The sequence below is a fragment of the Alosa pseudoharengus genome, unplaced genomic scaffold (genome assembly GCF_046254945.1).
Source record: "Alosa pseudoharengus isolate Yale_2024_CS ecotype anadromous, Long Island Sound unplaced genomic scaffold, YU_APseudo_1.1 YU_APseudo_1.1_scf_10, whole genome shotgun sequence".
Lineage (NCBI taxonomy): Eukaryota > Metazoa > Chordata > Actinopteri > Clupeiformes > Clupeidae > Alosa > Alosa pseudoharengus.
Window position 1 is genome coordinate 19,683,853 of NW_027468565.1, and position 14,196 is coordinate 19,698,048.

Below are 14,196 nucleotides of genomic sequence, written 5' to 3' on the forward strand. Positions count from 1 at the left end.
CGCACACTAGAGCTCCATTAATTTTTTTCTTTTTATTCACCACATGTGACGTTTCGGGACACACTGCCCTGGGCAATGTGTCCCGAAACGTCACATGTGGTGAATAAAAAGAAAAAAATTAATGGAGCTCTAGTGTGCGGACTTCTTTGTAATTTTTACTGACCAAAGAGACACATGGTGAGTACTGACCAAAGAGACTCATGGTGAGTACTGACCAAAGAGACTCATGGTAAGTACTGACCAAAGAGACTCATGGTGAGTACTGACCAAAGAGACTCATGGGAAGGAATACAGAGCATGTACTTGATGGCAGAGTGCTTGTTGGTGAAGCTCTTGAACTTAACAGGTAACATTTAATTGCATGTGGTGTAATATAAATCATATTTGATGATCAAATTAAGCCATAAGCCCTTAGAGGCCGTAGGTCACAGCTAATGGGCGTTGTTAGGCACGACGAGCAGCTGAGTGATTCTAAAATCACTGTAACCTACGGACTCAAGTGGCTTATTGCTTTTCTAAAATGGTTACCACATACTGTATACCTGGCACAAAAATAAATGAATGGCAACGAGAGATTTGAACGATTTATTCATAGATAATTATTCTTCCACCAGGAATTATATTCCCTCTATTAGAGTGATTGCTAAACATAGTTGAGATGCAGCAACTTGTATCAATTTGTGGTAGCGCAGTAATAGAAAACGAAACTTGGTCAACTTTTGGAGTTGTGTATCGGCATCGAACGTGATCCAGCCAATCATCATTAAGGACCGGAACTATCGGTTTTAGAGTTGTATTTTATACTCAGTACTCAGTATTCATTAGATAAATTGTTGAAGGGATTACTGGTGATTATTGGTGAGTGGAATTAATGGTTTGTCTGTGCTGCAGATGGAGCTGGAGAAGAAGAAGGCCAAGAAGATTGGTGAGCAGAAAAAGTCTGTGGATACCCGGCTGGAGCAGGAGATGAAGAGAAACACCGAACTCCAGAAAGAAATGTACAGGTGACACCTTACTGCCTTTGAACCCTGCCACTGCCAGCCCACCTGTAGACGTCCTCGTGTGTAGTGCCGCGCCCCAGTGTTTGTGGGAGCCACTACCAGCTCACCTGTAGACAATCTTGTGTGTAGTGTGCCACTCCTCTTGTTCCTGTCACAGTGGCCTTGTGGCGTGTTGTGTGAAGAGATCTGTAGTGTGTCCCTGTGCTTTGGTGGTATGTATTAGATCTGTCATGGGCAGAGTTTGTTTAGTAAATTGGTGTCATGGGCAGAGTTCAGCTGTCTGTTTACAATGCAGACCTGCCAACCTGTAGGCATTTTGCGTAGCAACCACGTATTTTCACATCAAAATATGATTTTTTACTTAAAACTACGCAAAACGAGCAGACATCCAACTTCTCCGGAAAGCTCCTTGAGCGTGTGAATCTCCCGCTAATATATTTCATGCGAGGGTGAGATACAGGGAGAAAGTGACAAGTGGGAATGACAGGCAAAGCATAGTGGCCTCTCTTTATGTTATTTTTTCTTCAGCCAACAGTGGGTTAAATGAAAGACTTGATGAGGTGAGTTTAACAAGTGTTCACTCGCAAATTCGCATTCCCCTACCTGCCGTTTTGCTGTGAAACTAAAAATATTCCACTGAGTGCGATTGTAAATTCACCTAGGCCTAATAGTTTGACTATGTCTTGGAAAGTTATTACTTGTTCACGAGTTGTTTCAGTTAGCATATTTTGAATGTGTCGCTGATGGTTAAAGTTTTAATAACTAAGGCGCTAATGGAGCGCGGACTTTTCCAAGGCAAAATGCAGCCATTAACAACGAGTCTGAAAGTGGACCAAGGAACACATTAATGAGTGTTCAATTTGTTTTTTTCTTTGGAGCATATGGATCCTTCTTCTTGATTATTAGCGTGAAAACAAGTGAGAACAAATAATAGGCTTACAGACGGAAATCGCGCACCTATCACTAGTTGTGATAATGTAGGCCTAATCATTGCAGCCTCACAGATGGCAGAAAGACACCGCGATCTGAAAGAAACTTGAGTGCACGTGCAAGTGAAATTCTTTAAAAGCAATCAGTAGTTTGCATTAGTCAGCAGGTAATAATTGAACAATTCATGTTTTTTTTTTTACAAATAAACAAAACATGTAGGTTATTGTGAGTAAAGGGATAGACTACACATTGACAACAGCAGATGTCCATAAGCCTCTATCTACTGTAGCCTACATCAGGTGAATTAGATAGGCTATGTTGGCATAACATGGGTGATAGATGTATTTCTTTACAAAATAAATCTTTAATAATGGATTGAAAAGAGGTATAATACCAGGCATGATCGAATAGGGCCCACATAAAAGAAAATGGAAAACATACCCACATCAGTGCCTATCAACACAAGTGGTTTTCATAGGTCAGGATTGTTAGGCTCTAAAACAGATTGTCAACATTATAGAGATACTGTAAAAGATTCAGTTTGCACTTTCAGGAACACATTGGATCCCATTTAGGTAGATATTCAACATTAAAGATTGGTCGCTATCGAAAACGTGTCTTGCGAGTATGGCTACGTCTGTTTTTGGCTGCATGCATGAAGGCCGACGTGAGCAATTCTTTTTTTCTCGGCTCAAGGTGCTACTCAAAAAAAAATCTTCAAGGTTGGCAGGTCTGACAATGAGATTTTGCACAGCATCCAATAAGACTGAACAGCAATTTAGCCTATGTATTTATCTTTTTTAAGTTCCGTTAATGCCTAAAGACCTTCCCAACATTCGCTTTGCGTTGGAGTCCTTTTCTCCCTGTCAGGACTTATTTTCTGATAACGACTGGCAGACAATCCGTTTCCCTTGAATTGGACTTAAAACATTAAAGCTTACATGAAACATCTCATCTAGTCTGGATAGAGTCAGCGTGCATTGAGGGTATAAATGGCAAATGACCATGTCTTTGTGTTAATGCAGTGTGTTTGCTTTGCAGGCTGAGGACGTTGGTAAAGACTGCTAAGAAGAAGCTGCGAGAGCAGGATGGTGGAGAGCTGGCCTCCCCTCTCACGTCTCTCAGGGGGGACCTGGGCCAGAGGCAGTCGGACACCGAGTCCGCCATCAGCCGCATGAAGGCCAAGGTGCAGGCCAGTCGAGAAATTGAGCTGTTGTGCTGAGCATTTTGTTACTGGTTACCCTCGGCTAATTATCGGAGTCCTGCTGAGCCTTGAGCTTTATCTCCCATTTGCTAAAGTTTTTCACTTGCCACTCCAGAATAATTGTGTTGCATCCACATCATGCACAAGTAATTATTAATGCTACATTATATACAGTCTCTTGCAACAGTATTTGACCATCACTCCCTGACCCCCATGACTTATTTGGTGCTTTAATCAGGCCAAACCTGTACAGCGTCTCTTTGGCTTTAATACCCACATACCCTGGGTTTGTTATACAGTATGTCCTCTGCCTCATGGTCTCCTCTCGTGTCCTGTCCACGTCTCCTTGTGCTGCCGGTAGGTGGACGAGCTTCAGCTGCAGCTGGAGAAGGAGGCGTCGCGCTGCAGCCGCCTGGAGCAGGTGAACGGGGAGCTGAAGGAGCAGCTGGCCGCGCTGAAGGGCCTGAGCCGCAGCCACGAGCGGCTGGAGCGTAGCAAGCGGCAGCTGGAGGAGGAGCTGTCCGGCCTGCGGCGCCAGGTGGAGATCGGCGTCATGGACCAGAGCCAGGCCGAGCAGTACCGCCGCGAGACCGAGGAGCGCGCCCGCCAGGAGATCCGTCACAAGCTGGAGGAGGTCAACCTCTTTCTGCAGGTATCGTCTCCCCAATGCACACACCTTAGAGGAGAACTCCGGTGATTTTATCACAGATCTTCGTTTCTCGAGGTCACTGAGGGCTGTCGGTACGAAAAACAAAAAACAAATCAGTGCTACCCAGCTCGAGTTGCTACAGCCAAGCATCTTTAGATCACGCCCCCAGCCAAGCATCTTTAAAATCATGCCCCCAGAGTGTAGCACTGTATCTGACCCCAGAGTGTAGCACTGTATCTGCCCCAAGAGTGTAGCACTGTAGCTGCCCCCAGAGTGTAGCATTGTAGCTGCCTGGCTGTTCGTTTTTTTAATACCGACAGTACTCGGTGACCTCGAGAAACGGAGATATCTGTGAAAAATAGCCAGAATTTTCCTTTAACAATACATAATGCTGGAACCAAATGGCCTGTAAACAAACATGGCCCACTTTTCTAATTGTCTTTTAATGTATTGGAACTCCCCCTATTACCGTCGGTCCCGTATTTCCGCCATCTTGCATGTATGTGTCACTTAATATCCATTTCTATACAAACCAAGACGGCGGACTCCTAAAGAAACGCAACCACCCACACCATAGGTGTATCTAAATTAGCTATGTACCAAAAATGACATTTTACCGTGACTCGAAGAGCTGTAAACAGTGTTGTAAGGCTGCGTGTACACAACCGGTTGGAGCTCCAGTGGAATTTTAATTTCATGATGAGAATTCTCGGTCTAACCGATCATGTGCCGTTGAAACGGCGTAAATAGGCGACCCATCAGGCCAGCACTATAACTCCGAGCATGGTAAACAAAATCAGATATTTCAAGCAGTAAATGCTCCCGTTAAGAACCAAACCAGATTTTGTTCAAATCTACACACCTATGGCTACTGAAAAATGTAAGGTAATTGGGGGTGTTACGATAATGTACTGGTGCAAGCAGCTGTCTGGAGTATTGATGTTTGGAATCATCACTTCTTAGCAGTGATCATGCATTGCATTTGACCACTCCAGGCACACATAGGCCTATTTTTTTCTGAAGTGTAAAGAGAATGGATGAGTGTGTCTGTAGGAGCATGTCTGTAACCGTCTCCCCTGGTCTGTCCAGACCCAGGCCGCCTCTCAGGAAGCTCTGGAACAAATCAAGGCCGCCAACGAGGCCAGCCAGCGGACACAGCTGGAGCAGCGCATCAAGGAGCTGGAAGTGGAGCTGGCGCGCACGCGGAGCACCCAGCAGGACAGCGCTATGCATCGCGAGTCCAGCCGCGCCGAGCTTGAGCGCTACCGCCAACTCTACGCTGACGAGCTGCGTCTGCGCAAGTCCCTGGCGGCCAAGCTGGATCGGTGAGTGAGTGTGTGTGGCTGGCAGGCACTCGGACGCAGCTTAAGTCACATCGAGCAGCTTTTTGCAGTATTACTTGCTGACGCAGGTATCCTCCTTATCTGGTATCAGGTTTTATAATATAGCTTACTAAAGGCAGTGATGTAGGAACTGATATGTTGTCATATATTAAGTACATTAAGGTGGTGTGTGCCATATAATTAGGCCTGTAATGTTTCCTTATAGTAATGTTTGCATGTCCTCTGCCCTGACACTTCTGTTACTTCTAGTATAGTGAACATGCACTCTGAGCACAGTGAGTTTAAATGCGTGTGTGTGTGTGTGATGGTAGATGTAATGAGCGTCTGGCGGAGGCCAACACCAAGCTCCTGAGCGAGCGACAACGGAGCAAGTCCCTCATCGCCAGCAGCATAGTGAACGGCAGCCTGGGGGCCCCCTCGGTGGAGGTGGGCTCTCTTGGGTCGCTGGGGGCCTATGGGGGCGCCCTGGGGCCCCTCAATAGGAGCCTGGGGTTGGGGGGGACCCTGCTGGGCACCGTAGATCCCCAGACCAGCCGAGTAGAAGCTTATCTGGCTAAGGTGAGTTGCTGTGACTGGCTGCGCATATAAAAAGCATGCACTCAGATGTACACACACACACACACACACACACACACACACACACACACACACACACACACACACACACACACACACACACACACAGTTATAGTCTTGTGCTTAATGACCTGTTACAAGACATGGTTTTGTTTCATACATTACCATTTAATGTTCATCTTCACAATCACTGTGAATCACAACATGAATTCATTCAAACTCAGGAATATTTAGTAGAACTTTAGAACTTCTGTCTACAAGGAGTAAGGGGATCTCTCCTGCTCTACCCCCCTGTGTGTCTCTCTGCACATAGCTAACACTTCTAGCTAGCACACAGCTCTCGATACAGCGTCTTTGACTCTACTCCACACAGCTCCTTTGACTCTACTCTGCTCCACACAGCTCCTTTGACTCTACTCTCCTCCACACAGCTCCTTTGACTCTACTCTGCTCCACACAGCTCCTTTGACTCTACTCTCCTCCACACAGCTCCTTTGACTCTACTCTCCTCCACACAGCTTCTTTGACTCTACTCTCTTTCTGTACTCAAGTGTCCTGTAAAAGGACACCATGCTTAACCTCTTCTGTTTCTTGCTCCTTCAGCTCCTAGCTCAAAAGTCTGTCTCTCACCTCTCCTCACTTCAGCCAGATTCATGACCAGGTGTGTAGTGGCGTGTAGCAGACTGGCCTGCTTCCCCTCTCCTTTTTCACTCCTCTCCCTTTCCTGCGCTTGGCCTGCACAAACACTCCATCTCAACATGGTGCCAGTGTAGTTACAGTTTAGCTTGTGGACCTAGTTACAGGTCTAGGTACACCTGGCATTAGAATGATCACAGTAGCCATTGTAGGTCACATTGTCCCTTTCCTCAGTGGTTGTTGATTTTAAGTCTTTGCATTTTAATAGTTTGGGTACCCCAGATTCAAAAACAGGCAATGTGTCAATATTCCATTCATATGTCACATTTTATCATCCCCAGAAGTCCCATTTAAGTCACACAAAAAAAAACCTGTCAGCGATTGCTTCAGGTACATTACTAAACTGTGGAGTTGGGGGAAAACAAATGATAGAGTAGTGTAGTATCAGAGTATTTGACATTGTGATACATTTAAGGCTTTCCAACAGCTCTGTCTTTGAGCAACATGCTCCCCCTAAGTGATGGGAGGTTGCACTCTAAAATACCTCAGTGGCGCTGCATTTGCAATTAGCTTTGCTGATAAGTCGCTCCTTAAGTAGCAGGAAGAGAGATGTCCGACCACAAACACCACTGTGTGGCTAATCCCTTTGTTCACTTGTAGATGCCAGAATGCCACTGTGCTTCCATGATCTGTGCTGAGCAGCAAGGCACTGCTCACACACAGCATATGGAATTCAGAGGCTTTAGCAAGTAAATAAAACGCTAAACAAGCTAATGGGACAAACTGAACATCGTGTTTATCGCACCTGTACATTTGTCCTCGAAAGAGGCTGAATTCCTGCTGGAGTGAAGACTTGAGTATCAAACAGCATGACTCATTGCACACATTCAGAATGCCGCCCTCAGTCACTCTGCCTTTGGGATATCTACAGGATTAAAGCAATTAAGAAGAGCATGTTCTTTTCTGAGGTCAGGATGCTTAACTTCTCCATAAGTGACCTGGGAAGATTTTCCACATGCTTCTGCATGGTTTTCCTTCATCTTTTCAGTACATGAGATCTTATCCATGATAACTATACCTGTATGGCATTAAAAAAAAACTATTTCTACATCACCAGGTCATTAGATTTCTACATCACCAGGTCACCAGTAAGCTGACATGCATGCAGTCGGCCCTGATTTCATATTTGCAGTGCCCCTCCCCATCACTCATTGGAATTTTGTTTCATCCTCAAATCATTTGACTTTTCTTCTGTTTTTTTCTGTTCTGTTATAAACACTTCATTTCATGCTGAAGTAAGTGAGTGTCCCAAGTCAGTCCCTACAGATTATTTTGAGAAATAAAACCGATTTAGAGTTTGGAATCTGTTACAGCCTACAAAAGTATGATCTTTTGTGGGACATTGTCAAGTCCTTGTGTTGTGCACATGGGTCAATGCATGTTCTTTCCTAACAGATGCAGAGTGAATTGGAGAAAAACATATCAAAGGAGTTGGACCATGGTGAGTGCTTGGAAAATACCATAAACCATTCATTTACAGATTCCTCCATGATCGAGTTATATAGCTTCATGACGGTAATATAGCTTCATGACGGTAGCTGCAAGCGTTATGTATTATGAGCTACAAGATTGGGCCGGTTTTGAGCCTTTGCTCTGTTGCCCACAGCGACCGCAGAGCTGGACGGAGCTTCGCCACGCCTGTCCCCCGTGGGCTCGGCCTGTGGCTCCCAGAAGAGCCTGGCGCTGGACCAGGACCCTGTGAGCAGAGCCACGCAGCAGTACCTAGAGGTGCTCAAGAAGAACTACATGATCTGACACCCCCTTGAGATTCTTGTTTACACACACACACACACACACACACACACACCCAACTACAGACAAGGCCAAAGCCTAGCTGCCCATTGCCACTACATTTCCTTTTGTACGTGTGTGGTTATTTATTCTGGCTTTTACACAAGAGGATGAAAAAAAGATGATGCACATTGCACTTAAAATGCTCAGGAGCAAAGGGTGAAATGGAGTTGTTATGTTTAGTGTATTGTCTGTGAAGCCATATTTTAAAAACTGCTATAGGTACGTGTGGAGTTGAACTCCTGATGCTTTCATTATATTTTTATTTGACCTGTGATGGTTATTATGGTTGTCTTTTGATGTGGTTGTGTAAAATCTTAATTGTTTTTTGTAGTAAATATGAGTATTATAAGTGTACCATACATATTAATGCCAAGTTACCAATCATATTTGGGACTTAATTTGTTATGGTGCAATATATTTTTTGTCTAGTGAGTTGGTGTTATGGTCAAGAAAAAAACAATCTGAAAACGCCTGTTTTTTGTAAAAACAGAAGATATACTTGAATGAGACATGACTAGATCATCTGGTTATCCAGGGTACTATAAGCTGTTACTGTAATTCTATATTTGGACTAAATATTGATGCCTATCATTAAACTTCACTAAATCCTGAGCTCTTCAGTATTTTAGAGTGTGGAGTATTAAGCAGTCTAATAAAGATATACTTTACAGAAACCGTGTCCACTTCTTTCTCCGTCAGGTCACCATGGTCTTCAAAGTAGTTTGCTATATAATCCTTAACAAGTTTTTTTCAAATTCAGCAAAATGCTCCCTACAATCCTATAGCTGTTTTTGTGCTCTGGGAATAAAATACTAAAGGATTCAAACACAGTTTAGGCTCTTTAATGTGAAACATGCGCCGTGGGCCGACGTGCGCCAGCTGCATTCAGTATTTTTTTGCTTAGGAACGTTCTTGTAGTAGGAAATGATCCAGATATGTTAGTGATAAGACCTGTTTGGTTCTCTCTATATGCTTAGGAAAGGTGCCACAATGCTTCCGTTCAAATCTCCTTTATATATTAAATATTTATATTGGCATATGGTACACTGGAGCGTCCTTGACGGAAGGAAAGGTGATACGGCTCCTACACACAGCTGCGTGCGTTGTGTTGCTGGAGACGCATCCCATTCACTTTACATGGGCTCACGTCATCCGTTGCCGAACTGAATTGTGGGTCCGTTGCGTCGCGTTTCTCCCTCCACTCGAGTTGAGAAGTTCAGCTGTTGCTGCACCGACAGACGGCACCGGCCAATCAAGCCAATCGACTGACAGCACCAACCAATCAAATTACGGTTATACTTAAAAGTCATTTGCATAGCTACCGCCGGGAACACCCACTGGCATGCGTTGCCGGTACGCGTCACGTGAGCCCATGTAAAGTGAATGGGATGCGTCTCCAGCAACGCAACGCACGCAGCTGTGTGTAGGAGCCATAATACAGTAAGTCCTGCAGCAGGGGCATGGAAGAGAAGGATGTACTTTGGCTAGCTAAACATGTCAACAATGTTTTGCTAGAATTGTAGACTGCCTTTAAAGGTAGTATATGTGCCCTGTTAAGTGTCCTTTTTCAAAAACAAAGGCTAAAATCATGGACATATAACTACAAAAATACAGAAATTTAAAATATAAACTTTTATTAACAAATATGGAAAATCATAATACATACTTCAAATATATAAAACCACGCAGCATTATCTACACAACCAAATATGATTTGTAATCATAATTAAGTTAAGCATTAAAAAATGACCATGGAGACTGTTTACACATAAAGCAGCATTAACCTACCCACAGTTTCCTTCAGTCAGACTAGGCACATTTGGAAGTATATTCAGGCAAGGATATCCTTAATAAAAGATACACAGTTGGATATGTTATCCATAACTGCTAATTGATAGCTACTTTGACCCTTCAACTGCAGATAACGGACACCTTGTCTTTGACCTAATTTCCTCAGCAGTATCTGAGGTCGTTCTCCAGTCCGTAGATTTTGGCCTTCAGAGTCTTCAGTTCTCCTTGTACTTTTTTGGTGCGGGCGTTGGTCTGTCGTACTTCATGTAGAATGGCCAGGTCCTGATCTGGCCCCACATTTAGAGTCACCTAAACAGGGCAGATTATTGGGTTCATTGGTAAAACATACCAGTGCACGGCTTTTAAGTTCAATACAGGTAAGCTGAATAAAACTGTTTTCACATTTGTGGTCACATCACTCAATATATCAAAAGTGATATGCCATCCTACCTTAAAGAGCTGTTTCTCCACATCCTTCAGTTTTAGTCTCAAGTGTTTGATGTCCGTCTTGAAGCCCTCAACCTCCATTACTCGCCTCTTCTCCAGGGCCTCATAACGCTGAGTCATCATCTGCAAACGCTTTGCTATCTTAGTGGACCGCTCCTATACAAACACACAATGTCAGTGAGTACCGCTCCTATACAAACACACAATGTCAGTGAGTACTGCTCCTATACACAGACACAATGTCAGTGAGTACCGCTCCTATATACAGACACAATGTCAGTGAGTACCGTACCCATAACAAAGACACAATCGATTGCTCTCACAACACACATTGTGCTTTGACTTTATGGTGGGGTAAAACCTGGTTGGCTCACCTGAAAGATTTCTTTACCCACATCTCCCTCCTCTCTGATTTGTGCCAGTTCTGTTTCTAAACCCACACACTGCTCGCGGTACATGTCTGCCAGTTTGTGGGCCTGCTTCAGCTCCTCGCTCAGTGCCTGGGGAACAAATCATTCCACAGCTGAACACCACACACTAAGATATGTATTTTGTTTCATAATATGTACGTATATTACAAGGAACATTCAAGTTGACCTCATATACAGCTGGTCATGCAGATCTGGTTAATGAACAGTGTCCTTTCTATATGGTTGCCATGGTACACAAAGTTTAAGACTGACCATGTACTGTGATGTCTCTCCAAATGTGGTGTCCCAGACTGAGGCACACTCACCCGAATCTCCTCCTGATGCATCTGTTGGGACTCTGGCGGTGCCTGGGCGAGACGCTGAGGTGCTGTGGCCCGTCCCGGTCTGTCCAGGCCACCGCGGCCACTCTGGAGCTTCTCGTGACAGGTGTCGAGCTGCCGCAGGAGCCGGTCCTTCTCCACCATCCAGCCCTTCTCATGGGTGCGGCTGTCGAACTTCAGCTGCAGGAAGTCCCTGGTGCTCTCGTACAGCAGGGTCTGTGTGCGCTGGAGCCTGCGAGATCATTATGGTAAATCCATAATCCAAGACCATTGTGGAACGTTAGCATTATATGCAGCCACTTATGTTATATTACATTAGTGAACACATTTGCCACAAGTTACAAACCGCGTCCCTGTCAACACCCATGAGGGATATGCTCCACTATCAGTGGCAACAGCAAATAAAGCACAGTGAGGTGAGGTCAGAGGACAGCTGACAAAGGGGTGATGACTTACTTGTTAGTGAGAGCCGTGATGCGGTCTTGGTCTCTCTGGTGCTGAACCTGAACCTCCTCCACGCGGATGCGCCGGTCCTCCAGGAGCGACTCCACCTGTTCTTTAGCCAGACGCGTCTGCTCCTCCATCTGGGCCTGGAGCGCCTCCACCTGGACATCACCAGGATTGCAGCATTAACATTACACTACATCTAAAATGATACGCTGCATAAGGCAACAGAAGACTTCTTTGTATCTATGCAACCAAGGACATGGTATTTCTGTATTTAAAAATATTTACACATGCATTAGAGAGTGCTGCCTTATACCTGCAGCAGCAAGGTCTGGTTGTCTTTCTTGTACTGTTCTGCAGTCTCGCCACTCTCCACTCCTTCTCTGGAGAGCTTCTTACTGGCTTCTAGATAGGGGGGCAGGAGCATTAGCAAAATTAAGAGATTGCTGCTATGGTGCTATAAGAAGATTTGGAGCATCAACTACTTCTCACAGATTAGGATAGGATTTAGTGCCTATTAATATTACTTTACTTCCAAAGCTTGATCAACAGCAGAGTTCAAGACTTGTATGATACCTTTTGTGAAACAGGATCACTGTATTTTTGATTGGTAAATGTGACTACAGACATGATGCTTTTAGGGTAAAATATAAAAGACATGCAAAAAATAACCTTTAGCAGCTTTTGATTTTGAAACCTTCCACTGATCCTGAGGCCTTGGCTGCACCTTCTTCTGAGGAATTGTGATCTAATCAAAGACACAAAAAAACATGCAACTGTAAGAGGTGGTATAACTTTTCATCAGTATTCTATTGTTCATCCACTGAAGACCATATCAGCTTAATGGAAAGTGAGATTTTCATGGTTAACCTTGTTTGGAGGCTCTCGGTGAAAGTAAGTGATCTCCCCAACATCTGGACCCACCAGTGCCAAAAGATGCTGGATTTTCTTTCTGTCCTCCAACTCTCTGTGGATGGTAAAGTTGTATATAGGCAACTTACCTAAGATAATCATACTAAGATGTATATTTGAAGAAACACCATGGAACAAGTTGCCACTAAACACACGTTGTCTACTTGTTACCATGGTGTATGATGAAACACTAAAAAACAAACTATAAAGAGCTGACCTGATTTTCAGACGGTCATTTTCTGCATACAAGCGTAGTGCTTGTTCTCGCTCTTGGAAGAGATAGACCTGCATGTCGCTTAGTGCCTTCTGAAGCTCCGCAATCTCTCCCTCGCGCTGTCGGACCTCCCACTGGAGTTTATGCTGTATGCAGACACACATACACATTTCTAGTCACAAAAATGTTATACACAAACACATAGCATGGCCACACACAAAGTTCAGGCTGAAATAGAGCACCTGATCTTCTGTGGAGCTTCTGTACTTCTCCAGCATCTGCAGGAGGTCCTCATGTTCCCCATCAAACTGAGCCACCTTCTGCCTGTAGAACTCCAGCAACTCACGAGATGGCCTGAGGTAGGCCAGACGCTCAGTGATTGGAGGCAGAGGTGAGTCAACCTCCTGGCTTTGATTAAGAATATAGCTGCAAACAAACACACACATACAGTATATTAGACATTGTGTCTGTATAGGAAGCCCTACAATGGTGAGTACACACACACACACACACAGGTACGACATTCTACAATAAAAAATTAATGCAGAGGACACCATCATACTTGCTGGGACCTGCATCTCGGGTTGGTGGTGATTCCATCACTTAGAGTGAATGTGCAACAATTCACATGCAGAATTTCCTGTAAGTAACACCATCAAACAAACCATTATTGTTGACATGAGGCTGTTTTCTCAAAAGGCTCCAGTATGTAACGTTATGTATCTATTTAATTCAATCAACTGTCATTGGCCGTTTAACATGGCATGCGAATATTTGAAATATAATTTTTGCACGTTGGTTAGCTAAACAAAAATGTAGATATTTGCGTTAACAATAAAATGTGGATACAAGTGTAATTTAAGATTACTCATGTCACTCATTCCTGCATATTTTTGAAGAAAACCGCCTGTCACTATCTGAAGCCCTCTTTGTTTACAAATCACTCTCTAGCGTAAGCATTACGCGACAGGGGCGGGAGGTTTAAACGGTTTACAGCGCAGCTTCACCAAATTAACCATGTTTAAAGTAGACAAAAATATCCCATGATGTGGTTATGGACATATGATGATAGAACCGCATAATAGTTACCAACCAAGTTGACACATCAAGTTGTCCACTTGGACAAACCTGACGTTAACGTTACTTAGCGACTGCTAACGTTACTGTTAAAGCGTTAGCTAGCCACCCTACACTAGCTCAGGAGCTTCAACCTAATGTTTGAAATACTGACGTTCTTTAGGTGAAGCTTATTCCTTAACCTAAACATAAAGAGCTGTCATGGTCCCAAAAGCTACTTCTAGACGAAAAATATCATCCTACCTTTAATATTTCTGCCCTGAACGTTTATGCAACAATATGCAACCATGGACAGAGGATGCAAAACTGCAACAACCAGTGGCAACAACAAAAACGCCGGAAACTGTCATATATTTTCCGGAAA

At 44.1% G+C, this 14,196-nt stretch overlaps 2 protein-coding genes across 6 annotated transcripts in view; one reads left to right on the forward strand and one right to left on the reverse strand.

The window, feature by feature from the left end:
* Nucleotides 1-8,867, forward strand: part of ankrd26 (ankyrin repeat domain containing 26) — a 44,286-nt gene extending 35,419 nt beyond the window's left edge. For all 5 annotated transcript variants that reach the window (XM_076266861.1, XM_076266876.1, XM_076266892.1 and 2 more), the window contains 7 exons: nucleotides 892-1,004; nucleotides 2,973-3,117; nucleotides 3,497-3,787; nucleotides 4,874-5,109; nucleotides 5,439-5,685; nucleotides 7,795-7,840; nucleotides 8,006-8,867. In XM_076266861.1, coding sequence (XP_076122976.1) covers nucleotides 892-1,004; nucleotides 2,973-3,117; nucleotides 3,497-3,787; nucleotides 4,874-5,109; nucleotides 5,439-5,685; nucleotides 7,795-7,840; nucleotides 8,006-8,154 — 1,227 coding nt within the window. In that variant the 3' untranslated portion in view covers nucleotides 8,155-8,867. The remainder of the gene's footprint in view (nucleotides 1-891; nucleotides 1,005-2,972; nucleotides 3,118-3,496; nucleotides 3,788-4,873; nucleotides 5,110-5,438; nucleotides 5,686-7,794; nucleotides 7,841-8,005) is intronic.
* Nucleotides 8,868-9,810: 943 nt separating this feature from the next.
* ccdc77 (coiled-coil domain containing 77) lies at nucleotides 9,811-14,165 on the reverse strand. Its single transcript, XM_076300943.1, has 12 exons — nucleotides 14,076-14,165; nucleotides 13,318-13,395; nucleotides 12,998-13,181; nucleotides 12,759-12,901; nucleotides 12,500-12,596; nucleotides 12,302-12,377; nucleotides 11,946-12,034; nucleotides 11,639-11,787; nucleotides 11,168-11,414; nucleotides 10,806-10,931; nucleotides 10,435-10,587; nucleotides 9,811-10,293 (listed from the first exon to the last, which is right to left on the reverse strand). The coding sequence occupies exons 2-12, from the start codon at nucleotides 13,353-13,355 to the stop codon at nucleotides 10,147-10,149; spliced, it is 1,449 nt and encodes a 482-aa protein (XP_076157058.1). The 5' UTR covers nucleotides 13,356-13,395; nucleotides 14,076-14,165; the 3' UTR covers nucleotides 9,811-10,146.
* Between the last annotated feature and the right edge of the window lie 31 nt (nucleotides 14,166-14,196).

Coding starts and splice junctions, on each gene's coding strand:
- ccdc77 (XM_076300943.1), bottom strand. CDS start 13,355: ATGGAATCACCACCAACCCGAGATGCAGGTCCCAGCAA. Junction 13,182..13,317: donor CGAGATGCAGGTCCCAGCAA/GTATGATGGTGT, acceptor GTTTGTTTGCAG/CTATATTCTTAATCAAAGCC. Junction 10,294..10,434: donor TGGAGAAACAGCTCTTTAAG/GTAGGATGGCAT, acceptor TGCCCTGTTTAG/GTGACTCTAAATGTGGGGCC.